The 15,551-nt window shown below is 48.4% G+C and overlaps 1 protein-coding gene across 1 annotated transcript; it reads left to right on the top strand.

Annotated features, from left to right (window-relative positions):
* The first annotated feature begins 2,369 nt into the window (after window positions 1-2,369).
* On the top strand, window positions 2,370-3,442 carry GPR32 (G protein-coupled receptor 32). Its single transcript, XM_055240294.1, is given in 2 exon segments — window positions 2,370-3,404; window positions 3,407-3,442. Coding segments are annotated over 2 exon segments (1,071 nt in total).
* Window positions 3,443-15,551: the final 12,109 nt, after the last annotated feature.

Genomic DNA, 15,551 nt, shown 5'->3' with positions numbered 1-15,551 from the left:
GACGGGGTTTTGCCGTGTTGGCCAGGCTGGTCTCCTGACTTTAAGTGGTCTGCTCACCTCGGCCTCCCAGTGTGCTGGGATTACAGATGTGAACCACTGTGCTTGGCCTTACCTTGATCTTTTTCTAAAGAAAACATTTCATGATCTTCATTTCTTCCCGTCGATATGTGTCACCATTTGATATTAACTCCTTTCAGCCTAGAGGACTTACTTCCTTAAGCAGTTCCTGTGGTCTGTAGGCCATATATTGTCTCAGATCTGGTTTATCTGAAAATGCCCTTATTTCACTTTCATTTTTGAAAGATATTTTCACAGAATATAAAATTCTGGATTGACAGACTTTTCTGCTGCCAATTTTTTCAAATAGTGGAGTAATTTTTAATATTTTGTCCAGATTTTAATTTTTTTTTGTCTGTGGGACTATTTATCTGACAAAGTTACTCTGACATTACCCAAAGTTAAAAGAACCTCCATCTCATTATTTTTAGTTTATCTTTATTGAGACAGGGTCTCGCTTTGTCACCCAGGCTGAAGTGAAATGGCGTGACCATGGCTCATTGCAGCCTCGAATTCCAGGGCTCAAGTGACCCTCATGTCTCAGTCTCCCGATTTGCTGGGACTACAGACACGTGCCACCATGCCTGACTCATTTTTATTTTTATTTTTTTTGAGACAGAGTCTTGCTCTGTTGCCTGGGCTGGAGTGCAGTGGCACGATCTCAGCTCACTGCACTCTCTGCCTCCTGGGTTCAAGGGACTCTCCTGCCTCAGCCTTCAGAGTAGCTGGGATTACAGGCATGCACCACCAAGCCTGGCTAATTTTTGTATTTTTAGTAGAGACAGGCTTTTGCCATGTTGGCCAGGCTGGTCTCGAACTCCTGAACTTAAGTGATCCACCCGTCTCAGCCTCCCAAAGTGCTGGGATTACAGGAATGAGCCACCACGCCCATCTCACGGCTAATTTTTAAATTTTATTTTATTTATTTATTTATTTATTTATTTATTTATTTTTTGAGACGGAGTTTCGCTCTCGTTGCCCAGGCTGGAGTGTAGTGGCGCGATCTTGGCTCACTGCAAGCTCCGCCTCCCAAGTTTAAGTGATTCTTCAGCCTCAGGAGTAGCTGGGATTACAGGTGGCTGCCACCATGCCCAGCTAATGGTTTTTGTATTTTTAGTAGAGACGGGGTTTCGCCATGCTGGGCAGGCTGATCTTGAACTCCTGACCTCAGGTGATCCACCTACTTCAGCCTCCCAAAGTGCTGGGATTACAGGCGTGAGCCACTGTGCCCGGCCACAAAAACTTTTAATTATTTATTTTTTGTAGAGATGGTCTCACTATGTTGCCCACTTTGGTTTGGAACTCCTGGCTTCAAGCAATCCTTCTGCCTCAGCCTCCCAAAGTGTTGTGATTAGAAGCATGAGCCACCACACCTGGCCCCTCTGTTTCATTTATTATTTTTCCATAACACTTGTAGTCTTCTAAAGCAGTATATCATGAGCTAATTTATTATACGTATTACACCTGACAGCTCCCACGGGGATGTAAGTTCCATGAGGGCTTGTTTTGTTACATGAGTTATGTCCAGTACTTAGAACAATATCATTGTGTCCAGTGAGCCGAGATCGTGCCATTGCACTTCAGCCTGGGTGACATAAGGAGACTCCGTCTCAAAAAAAAAAAAAAAAAAAAAAAAAAGAACAATGTTATTGTGTCATAAAAAGCATTTGGGCTGGGCTCGATGGCTCACACTTGTAATCCCAGCACTTCGGGAGGCTGAGGTGGGAGGATCACTTGAAGCCAGGAGTTCAAGACCAGCCTGGGCAACACAGCAAAACCCCATCTCTACAAAAAAGAATTTAAGGCCTGGCAGAGTGGCTCACACCTATAATCCCAGCACTTTGGGAGGCTGGTGGACGGGTCACGAGGTCAGGAGTTCGAGACCAGCCTGGCCAACATGGTAAAACCCCGTCTCTACTAAAAACACAAAAATTAGCCAGGCATGGTGGCGTGTGCCTGTAGTTCCAGCTACTTGGGAGGCTGAGGCAGGAGAATTGCTTGAACCTGAGAGGTGGAGGTTGCAGTGAGCCAAGATCATCCCATTGCACTACAGCCTGGGTGACAGAGAGAGGAAGACTCTGTGTCAAAAAAAAAAAAAATGGTAAAAAAATTAGCTGGGCATAGTGGTAAGTGCCTGTAGTCCCAGCTACTCTAGGAGGCTGAGGGGGGAGGTTCTCTTGAGCCTAGGAGGTGGAGGCTGCAGTGAGCTGTGATTGTACCTTTGCACTCCAGCCTGGGTGACAGAGCATGACGCTGTCTCTAAAAGAATAATAATAATAAGCATTCCATAAAAATTATGGAATGGAGAAATCATGAATGGGGTCTTGGAGGGGACCAGGGGCCGCAGTGACAGACAACCTGGGGCGCTGACACGTGATCACTCTTCTTCCAGGAAGATGAACTCTTCCGGATGCCTGTCTGAGGAGGTGGGATCCCTCCGTCCGCTCACTGTGGCTGTCCTGTCTGCGTCCTTTGTCGTCGGAGTGCTGGGCAACGGGCTGGTGCTGTGGATGACTGTCTTCCGTATGGCCCGCACGGTCTCCACCGTCTGCTTCTTCCACCTGGCCCTTGCCGATTTCATGCTCTCGCTGTCTCTGCCCATTGCCATGTACTATGTTGTCTCCAGGCAGTGGCTCCTCGGAGAGTGGGCCTGCAAACTCTACATCACCTTTGTGTTCCTCAGCTACTTTGCCAGTAACTGCCTCCTGGTCCTCATCTCTGTGGACCGTTGCATCTCTGTCCTCTACCCTGTCTGGGCCCTGAACCACCGCACTGTGCAGCGGGCGAGCTGGCTGGCCTTCGGGGTGTGGCTCCTGGCCGCCGCCTTGTGCGCTTCGCACCTGAAATTCCGGACAACCAGAAAATGGAATGGCTGTACGCACTGCTACTTGGCGTTCAACTCGGACAATGAGACTGCCCAGATTTGGAATGAAGGGGTCGTGGAGGGACACATTGTAGGAACTATTGGCCACTTCCTGCTGGGCTTCCTGGGGCCCTTAACAATCTTAGGCACCTGCGCCCACCTCATCCGGGCCAAGCTCTTGCGGAAGGGCTGGGTCCACGCCAACCGTCCCAAGAGGCTGCTGCTGGTGCTGGTGAGCGCTTTCTTTATCTTCTGGTCCCCGTTTAACGTGGTGCTGTTGGTCCATCTGTGGCGACGGGTGATGCTCAAGGAAATCTACCACCCCCGGATGCTGTTCATCCTCCAGGCTAGCTTTGCCTTGGGCTGTGTCAATAGCAGCCTCAACCCCTTCCTCTACGTCTTCGTTGGCAGAGATTTCCAAGAAAAGTTTTTCCAGTCTTTGACTTCTGCCATGGCCAGGGCGTTTGGAGAGGAGGAGTTTCTCAGTCATCCCATCCCCGCGGCAACGCCCCCGGGGAATGATGGAAGCCTTCAGCTGGAAGCTGGAAGCCGTCCTTCTTAGTTTGCTTGTGGCCTCTTACCTTGACTGGCTTCTAAAACCCTGCCAAATCCCGCAGGAAGTCTTCCAGCAACCCCAGATCTAAAGCTCTGTGGTAGAGACAGCTACTTATTCCACAGTGTCCATTCTTCCCTTTTTTTTTTTTTTTTTTTTTTTTTTTTTTTTTTTTTTTTTGAGCTAGAGTCTTGCTCTGTCGCCAGGGTGGAATGCAGTGGCGCGATCTCGGCTCACTGCAACCTCCGACTTTCTGGTTCAAGCAATTCTGCCTCAGCCTCCCGAGTAGCTGGGATTACAGGCACGTGCCACCACGCCCAGATAATTTTAGTAGAGACGGGGTTTAACGATGTTGGCCAGGATGGTCTCAATCTCCTGACCTTGTGATCCGCCTGCCTCGGCCTCCCAAAGGGCTAGGATTACAGGTGTGAGCCACTGCACCTGGCCCTTTCTCCCCTTTCTTTTTCTTTTTCTTTCTTTTTTTTTTTCCTTTTTTAAAGACAGGGTCTGATTTTGTCACCCAGGCTGGAGCCCAGTGGCAAAATCTCGGTTCACTGCAGCCTTGACCTTCAGGGCTCAAGCCATTCTCCTGCCTCAGCACCCCCCATGCCCCATCCCCCACCTCTCCTCACCCCGCCTAGAACCTAGGACTATAGGCATGTGTTACCTGGGTAATTTGTAGACACAGGGTTTCATCATGTTGCCCAGGGTGGTCTTAAACTCCTGAGTTCAAGTGATCCTCCAGCCTCGGCTCCCCAAACTACTGGGATTACAGGTGTGAGCCACAGCACCTGGCCTCCGCTTTTTTGGTAGTAAAACTCCTGTGTTCTAATGAGGCGCGTGGTTAACTAGAAAAAAAGGAAAGACTACATTTCCCAGTACCCTTTGCATGTAGGTACAACCATGTGACTGCTTTCTGACCAATAGGATGTAAGAGGCGGCAATCAATGTAACTTCCTCGAAGTGCCCTTAAATGGAAGGGGCCTGCCCTCCATTTCCCCATTTCCCCCTTTCTATTGTCCGGAATGCAGATGTATCAGTAAGCTCTTGCTGTGTAACAAAAACCCTCCACGTTTAGAGGCTTAAAAATATAACCTTTTTTTTTTTTTTTTTTTTTTTTTTTCTGATAGGGTCTTGCTCTGTTGCTCAGGCTTGAGTGCAGTGGTGTGATCACAGCTCACTGCCACCTCAATCTCCCAGGCTCAAGTGGTCCTCTCACCTCAGCCTCCTGCGTAGCTGGCATGTGCCACCATGCCAGGCTAATTTTGTATTTTTAGTAGAGATGGGGTTTCTCCATGTTGGCCAGGCTGGTCATAAAATCCTGACCTTGCGTGATCTGCCCGCTTCAGCCTCCCAAAGTGCTGGAACTACAGGCATGGGCCAGCACACCTGGGCAGAACTACTTCTTTGAATCATGAGCAAGTGGTGTGACAGCTTCTGGATTGCATGACATTTTTCTTTTGGCTCCACCTAGAGCCAAGGCAATGGCCTGTTGTGACCAGGGACCACTAGGACTTCAATCCCCAGAAAGGAGTATTCTTCACATGCACCAGTTTGGTTTTGGAGTGTTTTAAGTAACAGAAAACCTGACTCCAACTGGCTTTAACAATAAGGAAATTTATTAAGTCACTTCACACAAGTTCCAGAGGTTGGCACATAGTTAATAGTTAAGGGGTAGATTCAGCTGTTGCAGCAGAGACACAAAATAACAGCGGCTTCAGTGAGCTAGGATTTGAAACCTCCCCTTTCACAGCCCAGGGTGTAAGCATCTCAGGGCTGGCTAAGGACTCCCTGGGGACACGGTAGCTTTCCATCAGGGCTGCTGTGGCAGATTACACAAATGGCCCCCGTTCTGCACACCTTCCTGCATACGTGCTCCTTAGCAATGTCACTTTTCAGATTTTCCCATTAAGGGGTGGAGTCTCTTTCCTCACACCTTGAATCTAAGCCAGGCTCGTGACTTGCTTTTTGAGCGGTAGCTTGAATGCTAGTCACCTTGTGCAAAGTTCTGAGCCTCTACCTCATACTTCCCTCACTCTTGGAACTCTCCCCAACCATCATATGAAAAGCCAGCCTGCAGGATGATAAGAGCTATGTCTCTAGTAAACATACAAAAGTTAGCCGGGCATGGTGGCAGACACCTGTAATCCCAGCTACTCGGGAGACTGAGACAGGAGACTCGCTTGAACCTGGGAGACAGAGGTTGCAGTGAGGCAAGATCTCATCACTGCACTCCAGGCTGTGTGACTGAGACTCTATCTCAAAAAAAAAAAAAGCAGCAGCTCTGACTTGCCCTGAGAACTCCACCTCTCAGAGCCTCGGTTGCCCCAAGTCTATAAAATAGAAGCAAGCGTTTCCATCTTCTGGATGAGAAGATTAAATGACACAGTGACTGAGTGCCAGGAAACACAGACGCACCTTAAAAGAAATTAACTCCTTTGGGAGGCTGAGCGGGGAGGATTGCTTGAGCCCAGCATTCGAGACCAGCCTGGGCAACATGGTGATACCCCGTCTCTACAAGAGATTGGCATGGTGACACATGCCTGTAGTACTGGCTACTTGGGAGGCTGAGATAGGAGGATCACTTAAGCTTGGGCTGTGGAGGTTGCAATGAGGTGAGATCGTGCCACTGCACTGCAGCCTGGGTGACATAGTAGTCTCTCTCTCTCGATCTCTCTCTCTCTCTCTCTCTCTCACACACACACACACAGACAGAGAGAGAGAGAGAGAGAGAGAGACCTACCTATTCTGTTGATTAGTGGACCTGATTAAAAATAAACAAACTGGGAAAAGTAGTATTTAAAAAAAAAAAAACTTGAAAATGATGAGAAATAGTTCTTCCTTTCATTCCAAATCCTCCATTGTTACTTTTTCCTCACGAGAAAACTGTTATCAGTTTTTTGTGTATCCTCCCAGATATCCAACCCATGCGTAAGCACTTTCTTTCTTTCTTTTTTTTTTTGAGACAGAGTCTTGCTCTGTTGCCTAGGCTGGAGTGCAGCAGTGAGATCTCGGCTCACCGCAGCCTCCGCCTCCCGGGGTTCAAGTGATTCTCCTGCCTCAGCCTCCTGAGTAGCTGGGATTACAGACACCCGTCATCATGTCTGGCTAATTTTTGTATTTTTGTAGAGACAGGGTTTCACCATGTTGACCAGGCTGGTCTTGAACTCCTGACCTCAGGTGATCCGCCCTCCTTGGCTTCCCAAAGTGCCTGGGATTATAGGCGTGAGCCACCGCACCCAGTGCATAAGAACTTTCAACACAAATAGAACATGCCATAGCTATGATTCTACAACGTGAGTATTTTCCAAAGAGTATACCTTTGGGATGGAAATACGTAAGATGTCTAACACATGACTTTTCAATGATGGTGGCTAAGTATTCCCTTATACGTATATACTGTGCACAAAAGTAGTTCCCTAATCCCCACTGATGAGTTGCTTTGAATTTGATGCAATGATATTTTTGAAACTTTGAAAATTATTCAATAAAATATTCTGAACAATACAAAAAGAAAATAGAACTGGGGTAATTCGTTTGATTTATCACCAAGTGAACAATCAGGCAACCCAGCCATAAAACAACGTGGCCACCTCAGGGCTCCCCTCCCACCTTCTTGCCCTCTCAGTCAGTCCTCCATCTCCTTTAAGGATAACTTTTCTTTTGTTTTGTTTTGTTTTTTGAGATGGAGTATCCCTCTGTCATTCAGACAGGAATGTAGTGGTGCCATCTCAGCTCACTGCAACCTCTGCCTCCCAGGTTCAAGTGATTCTCCTGCCTCAGCCTCCCGAGTAGCTGGGATTACAGGCATGTGCCACCTCATCTGGCTAATTTTTTTTTTTTTTTTTTTGTATTTTTAGTAGAGATGGGGTTTCTCTATGCTGGCTAGGCTGGTCTCGAACTCCTGGCCTCAGGTGATCCACCCGCCTCGGCCTCCCAAAGTGCTGGGATTACAGGCACGAGTCTCCCCACCCTGGCCAATATATTTCAATGAAATATATCAGTGCTAATATTTGTCCATCCTCACATTTGGTCGGTCTCTCTCTCCATCTGTCCATGCACTGTAGTACATCCAGTATGATGAGCAGACCAAGACGGGGACATGAGGTCTGGGAAACCCAGGGAGGGAGCCCTCGGCATATCCACTGTGCTGCAAGGGGCACAATGCTCAGAGGTAACTCCCAAAAATGTTAAACTGTGTTAAAGTCGGCGCAGGTAGGAGGTCACGATATTTTACCTATTAATTCTTTAGCCTATATCTTCTAAGAACAAGGGCATTTTCCCTGTAAAATTATAATATTATTATCTCCCTCGAGAGCTTTACCATTGGTGTTATCTAATAAACAGGCCATATTCAAATTTCCTAACTGTTTCAATAATAAACTTTAGAGCAATTTTTTTTTTGAGTCAGGGTCTTGCTTTGTTGGCCAGGCGGGAGTAGAGTGGCATGGTCATAGCTCCCTGCAGCCTTGAATTCCTGGGCTCCAGCAATCCCCCTGCCTTGGCCTCCCAAATAGCTGGGATGACAGGCATGTGCTATCATGCCCTCGTTAAATTTTTTTTTGTAGAGACAGAATCTTGCTATGTTGCCCAGACTGGTCTTGAATTCCTGGCCTCAAGCAATCCTCCTGCTTCAGCCTCCCAAAGTGTTGAGATTACAACACATGTGAACCACTGCCCTTGGCATGGAGCATTTTTTAAAAAGCAGGATCCTGCAATGTTATTCTCTGCCTCTCCTTGCCAAAAAAAAAAAAGAAGAAGACTATGCATTAGGTCACAAATAAAACAGGTTGATTCCCCAAAGCAGAAGTAATACAGACCATATTCAAATTTAGAATTTAATAACAAAAGATGAAAAAAATGCTTCAATTGCCTTGGACATTACAAAACACCCTTCTAAATAACATCTTGGTTCAACTGATAATTAAAACTGAAGTTCTACTTCATTTAAAGCACACTACATATAAAAACTTATGGCCAGGCTTGATGGCTCATACCTGTAATCCCAGCACTTTGGGAGGCCGAGGCAGGCAGATCACCTCTGGTCAGGAGTTCGAGACCAGCCTGGCCAACATGATGAACCCCCATCTCTACTAAAAATACAAAAATTCGCTGGGCGTCATGGTGCACGCCTGTAGTCCCAGCTACTCGGGAGGCTGAGGGAGGAGAATCGCTTGAACCCTGGAGGCAGAAGTTACAGTGAGCTGAGATCGTGCCACTGCACTCCAGCCTGGGTGACAGAGCAAGACTCTGTCTCAAAAATAAATAAATAAATAAATATTTTTAAAAAATCTTATGAGATGAGGCCAAAGCTGTGCTCAGAAGAAAATCTATAGCTTATTTATTTGTTTTGTTGTTGTTGTTGTTGTTCATTTGAGACAGGGTCTCACTCTGTCACCCAGACTGGAGTATGGTGGCACCATCGCTCACTGTAGTCTCAACCTTCCAGGCTTAAGTGATCCTCCCACCTCAGCCTTCCCAGTATCTCCACCATGCCCAGCGATTTGTTTTATATATTTATTTAATTTATTGGTAGAGATGGGGTCTTGCTGTGTTACCAAGGCTGATCTCAAACACCTGAGCTCAAGCCATCCTCCCACCTTGGCCTCCCAAAGTGTTGAAATTACAGGTGTGAGCCACTGCACCCAGCCTTTAATTTAATTGTAATTAGAAGAGAGAGAGAGAGAGAAAGTCCGAGAAGAAATTAGCAACGCAAAGAATTCAGGAAGAGAAAAAACAACTCTAAAATAGTGCACTAAAAGTTGAAAGGAAGCATTCATAGAGATTAGAGGGAATTAATTTAAAGTAAAAAATTGTGGACAATAGTAAGAAGCTGGTTCTTTGGAAGGAAAAATACTCTTTTCCATGTTCCGTCTCTCTCTCTCTCATGTGTGCACACAGGTACACACACACAAAACCAACAATAATATTCTTTTACATTTTTGTTTGTGTACTTTTGTGAATGCTTCAGGAAGGCAGAAGAGCACAATGGGACACAAGTTGCTTCCACTCTCCGTGCCTCAGTTTCCACCAATGTAAAATGGGGATAACGGCAGTAGCTCCCTGAGAGGGTCGCTGTGAGGATGACTTGCGTTGCCGTGGGTGGGGCGCTTGGCTCCGTGCCTGGCACCGAGGAGGTGCTATGTGTTTGCTGTGATCAGTATCATCCTCTGTTGCATAAATTCCTCCTGGGGAACTGCCGGGTTAGAGGGCGTGTTCGATGTCTCAGACGCCGCCGCGAGCGCTCTGCAAGCCTGTTTCCCACGGCTTCGCCAACGCAGCAACCGCCAAGTCAGCCTCTTTGATCTTTGCCTTCTCAGAGGAGAAAAGTGGGATCCCGCGGAGGTTTTTAATTTGCATTGATTTTCTAATGAATGCGGTTCAGCATTCTTCCAAGGAGGCTCTGCGGTTTTTAGAGTCGGCTGCAGGATCCTCCCTGGGGAGACGTGGTCTTTGCTGGGGCAGAGCCAGGCGCGGTGGTGGAGGTGGGTTTGAGTCTCGGGGAGCGCGCGGGAGCTGGGCACGGCCCCGTACTTGAAAGGATCTGGCATTTTCCTGGGCAGCCTCGGCGAGAGAGAGTCGTGGAAGGTGAGTTAAGCCTCCGGATTATACTCTGTCAAACAGGGACTAAAAATCCGTATCCAATAGAATTGCTAAGACAGCTGAAGACTGCGATTCACGCCTTCATCCCTTAAATAATGACAGCTCACAGGTATTGATCGTGACCTAAGTACCAGGCCCTGTCCAGAGCTTTCTAAACGTGTGAACTCCCAAAGTCAGCATCACAACACTGAGGGCGGTGCTGCGATTATTCCCGTTGTACAGAGGAGGAAACTCGAGGCTCAGAGAGGTAAAGTCATTTACCGAAGGTCACACAGCTGGCTGGGTACGGTGGCTCACGCCTGTAATCCCAGCACTTTGGAAGGCTGAGGCGGGCGGATCACCTGAGGTCAGGAGTTCGAGACCAGCCTGGCCAACATGATGAAACCCCCGTCTCTGCTAAAAATACAAGCATCGGCCGGGTGTAGTGGTGCATGCCTGTAATGCCAGCTACTCTGGAGGCCGAGGCACGAGAATTGCTTGAACCCGGGAGGCTGAGGCTGCAGTGAGTCGAGATCGTGCCACTGCACTCCAGCCTGGGAGACACAGTGAGCCTCCGTCTTAAAAAAAAAAAAAGAAGGTCACAAAGCAAGTAAGTGTAGGATGGGAACTTGACCGGTCTGACTCCATTAACCCATCCAGTTATGTTTACCGAGCGCCTGTCTGGTGAAGGTCACTGTTTTTGGCGTGGGAGAAAGTCAGAGAAGACAAAGATACCTACCTTTGAAGGACTAGCATTCTAGGGGGTAGCACTGACGTGCCAGGGGGAGGGGCTAACATTTAAGGGAGCGGGGCTAGCATTTAGGGGGAGTGGATAACTTTAGGAGACGGGGCTAAAATTCCAAAGGGAGAAACTGACCTTCTAGGGAAAAAAATTGACAGAGGGGAGGGACTAACATCCCAGGGGGAGGAGCTAATATTCCAGGGAGGAGGAGCTAACATTTCAGGAGGAGGGGCTAATATTTTTAGTACAATTACACACTGTTAATCACTACCTCTGTTTCTAACATATTAGGGTAATTGCATGCTCTTAATCACTACCTCTGTTTCTCTCAGGCAATAAAGGAGGGGCCAACCTTTATGAGGGAGGGGGTAACATGCCAAGGGGAGGAACTGGCAATCTCTAGGGAGAAATGGACCTTCTAGGGGGAGGAGCTAACAATGAGGAGGGGCTAACATCACAGGAGAGAAATTGACATTTCAGAGGGGAGTAGCTAACATCGCGGGAAAGAAATTGACATTTAAGAGGGGAGGAGCTAACATCACAGGAAAGAAATTGACATTTAAGAGGGGAGGAGCTAACATCACAGGAAAGAAATTGACACTTCAGAAGGGAGGAGCTAACATCGCAGGAGAGAAATGGACATTTCAGGGGCAGGAGCTAACATTGCAGGGGAGAAATTGACATTTAGGAGGAGGGGCTAACATTCAAATAAGGGTGCTAACATTCAGCGGGAGAGGCTAACATTGCAGGGGAGAAACTGACATTTCAGGGCAGGGCTGTCTATCCCTCAGAGCCTACAGCCTCTGCCTCCTTCCTATACCCTGTCCCTACAAGTGTTGGCTGAGCTCATAGTAGGTGCAAATCTCTGCCACCCTGGGGATTTAAACGTGCCTGAAAAGAATGGAGTCTCTGCCCTCATAGAGCTCGCAGCCTGGGGGCAGACAGTTCTGAACGGAATGATTCCACAGAAAGACATTCACCTCCCAGGCAGGAGAGGTAATTACGCGCTCTTAATCACTACCTCTGTTTCTCTCAGGCAATACGGGAGGGGAGGCGGCGCCCCCATCGTGGCCTGGTTTGAGATGTTCCCAGCCGTAGGAGACAGACAGACTGTCATCAAGTGTCGGAAAATAGCTGTCATGGGAATCCTCACCTCCTGACACCTTCCCAGCCCTGTGCTCCCGAAACCCTCCCACGTGGCTGCAGAGTTGTAGGTTCTGCTCCTGTTGACGGGCAATCCCGTAATCTCCAATGCTCACGGCAGCTCTGCTGGGACACAGCAGCTCCTGGGGACCAAGGTCCCAGCCAGGACATGAATGTCAGGGCCGAGATTGGAATGTAGAACCGTGGGAGTCCAGAGCCCAGGTCCTTCCCCACACACCACCAGATGTGGTGTGGGTTTCCTGGTTTCCGTTCTTGTTCACGTGGAATAAAAGGAAAAGGCGGGGGAGTGACAGCCGCACCTAATGTCTCCCCAACATGGTGGGGGATTTTTGTCTGTTCCCTTTGCTGCTGTGTCCACCGTGCCTGGGATGTGCCCAGTGCTGAACGATGCCCCTTTGCACATATACAGTCTCGCGCTGATTGATCTGGGTTTATTAAGTGTCAGTGATTCACTCCTTTGAAAATGGGGGCCCCTGTGTGACTCCCATTGGTTGTAGGTTCTGGGGACCCCCAGAGGAGTCAGGCCCAGACCCTGATCTCAAAAATGCCTCAGAGGCTAGGTGCGGTGGCTCACGCCTGTAATCCCAGCACTTTGGGAGGCCGAGGTGGATGGATCACCTGGGGTCAGGAGTTCAAGACCAGCCTGGCCAACATGGTGAAACCCCATCTCTACTAAAAATATAAAAATTAGCCAGGTGTGGTGGCACACACCTGTAATCCCAGCTACTCGGGAGGCTGAGGCAGGAGAATTGCTTGAACCCGGGAGACAGATGTTGCAGGGAGCCATGATCATGCCACTGCACTCCTGCCTGGATGATGGAGACACTGTGTCAAAAAAATAAATACATAAAATAAGAGCAGGGATTTTCCATCCAGTTTGTACCTGAAACAGTTTCCGGTTGCGAGTCAGTGCTCAATAAACATCGTTGACTGAATGGATGGGTGGGAGTGAGGGAGGGTCCCTATGCCCTTTGTGGTAGGTGGATTAATGGCCCCAAAATGTCCACATCCTAATCCCCAGAACCTGTGACTGTGTCATACCACATGGCAAAGGGAAATTAAAGTTACCAATGGAATTAAGGTTGCTTTCTTAACATAGGGAGATTAGCCTGGGTTATCTAAGCAGGCCTAACATAATCACAGGGCTTAAGTCAGGGGTGTCCAATCTTTTGACTTCGCTGTGCCACATTGGAAGAAGAAATGTCTTGGGCCACACATAAAATACATTAACACAATAGCTGATGAGCTAAAAAAAATTACAAAAATATCTCATAATGTTTTAAGAAGCTTTACTAATTTTTCCTGGGCCACCTGCAGCCTGTGGGCCACAGATTGGACAAAGTTGCTTTAAGTAGAAGAGGGAGGCACACAGGTGAGAGTGAGGGAAAGATCTGAAGATCCTATCTAGATGGCTTTGAAGATGCAGGAAGGGGCTGGGTGCAGTGGCTAATGCCTGTAATCCCAGCACTTTGGGAGGCTGAGGTGGGCGGATCACCTGAGGTCAGGAGTTCGAGACCAGCTTGGCCAACATGGTGAAACCCTGTCTCCACTAAAAATACAAAAATTAGCTGGGCGTGGTGGTGCACACCTGTAATCCCACCTACTTGGGAGGCTGAGGCAGGAGAATCACTTGAACCCAGGAAGTGGAGGTTGCAGTGAGCCGAGATCATGCCACTGCACTCCAGCCTGGGCAACAGAGTGAGACTCCATTTCAAAAAAGAAAAAAAGAAGATACTGGAAGGGACCTCGAGCCTTGAAAATGTGGGCAGGGCCTTGAGCCAGGAAATGTGGGTGTCTTTTAGAACCTAGGAAAAGAAAAGAAACAGATTCTCCTTTAGAGCCAGAAAGACCTATTTAGGACTTCTGACCACTACTAAATTTAAGGTAATTTGTTACAGCAGCAAGAGGAAACTAATTACACCTATTTTATTTATTTATTTATTTATTTACTTATTTATTTATTTTTAGTATTATTTTTTGAGATGGAGTCTCTCTCTGTCACCCAGGCTGGAGTGCAGTGGCATAATCTTGGCTGACTGCAACCTCCATCTCCTGGGTTCAAGTGATTCTCCTGCCTCAGGCCCCCAAGTAGCTGGGATTACAGGTGTGTGCCACCATGCCTCGCTAATTTTTGTATTTTTCATAGAGATGGGGTTTCACCATATTGGCCAGGCTGGTCTCAAACTCCTGACCCCAGGTGATCCACCTGCCTCCCAAAGTGCTGGGATTATAGGCGTGTGCCCCTGCACCTGGCCTGCTCTCACAAAGTCGCTATGTTAAAGCATCGGGAGGAGGCAGGGATGCAGACAGACAACACTATACAGAAATTTCAAACAATGCAGGATCAGAAGTGCTCTGAAGGGGAGAAAAGGAGGGTTAAGGGGCGAGCAGGTGCTGAGGAGCTGCCACTTTACACAGGGTGGTCATGGAAGGCTTCTCAGAAAAGGCCACCTTTGGCCAAGTGCAGTGGCTCACGCCCGTAATCCCAATACTTTGGGAGGCCGAGGCGGGTGGATCACCTGAGGCCAGGAGTTTAAGACCAGCCTGGCCAACATGGTGAAACCCCATCTCTACTAAAAATACAAAAAAAAAAAAAATTAGCTGGGCATGGTGGTGCACGCCTGTAATCCCAGCTACTCAGGAAGCTGAGACAGGAGAATCGCTTGAACCCGGGAGGTGGAGGCTGCAGTGAGCCGAGATTGCGCCATTGCACTCCAGCCTGTGACAGAGCGAGACTCTGTCTCAAAAAAAAGCTGCCTTTGAGCAGAGACCTGAATGACATGAGGCAGCCAGGGGGTTCCATAAGGAAGGGTACTCCAGGTAGGTGCAAAGGCTGAGAGGTGGGAGAGTGCTGGGTGTACTGAGGAACAGGGAGGAGGCCTGAGGGAGCCCGTTGGGAGGATCCAGTATGGTGATGTCTGCGGCGTGCCGTGCCGTGTTACTCACTCCCGAATTGCTGAAGGAGCCTTGGCCTCCACCTGAGAAAACTGGGCTCAGAAAGCTGTGTGAGGAATTAGGTGGCACAGGGGGCTGAAGTAAGGTGAAGGCCAGAGGGTGGGCCATCTGTGGACTCCTAGTATAGTGCTCTCTCAGCAGTCCTGGCCGTCTCTACTCTGGAGAACCAGCCTGAGGTTCTGCGTCTCTTATCTTTGGGCTTTAGCCCTTCTTCCTCCTGGTCTGTCTCCAGATCATCAGCTCCCTATGCATATATGTCTGGAAGCTCCCTGCAGGCCTCCCCCTGAGCTGGGTGATACTGGGGACTCAGATATGAATCAGCCCTTGGGGGACTCCCAGGCTGTTCATGACACACATAGGGCACATTCATTTCCAGCCTAGGGGGATCAAGGGGGTCAGGGGAGGGAAAGAGGTTGTAGGAGGACTCTACCTGGAAAGTCAAAGAGGGCTTCCTGGAGGAGGTGACATTTGAATTGGGAATTGATGTATGAGTAGGAGTTTGCCAGATGGAAATGGAAATACATTCATTCACTCATTCATTTACAGACATGTCCTGGGGCCTCGTGGGGTTTGATTGTGCAAGGATCATTCATTCATTCATTCACTCAATATGTGTCTGGGCAGGATAATGCAAC

This window comes from Symphalangus syndactylus, chromosome 13 (genome assembly GCF_028878055.3).
Source record: "Symphalangus syndactylus isolate Jambi chromosome 13, NHGRI_mSymSyn1-v2.1_pri, whole genome shotgun sequence".
NCBI classification, from domain to species: Eukaryota; Metazoa; Chordata; class Mammalia; order Primates; family Hylobatidae; genus Symphalangus; species Symphalangus syndactylus.
Note: the sequence above shows the minus strand (reverse complement) of the source record. Positions and strands in the feature narration are given on the sequence as shown.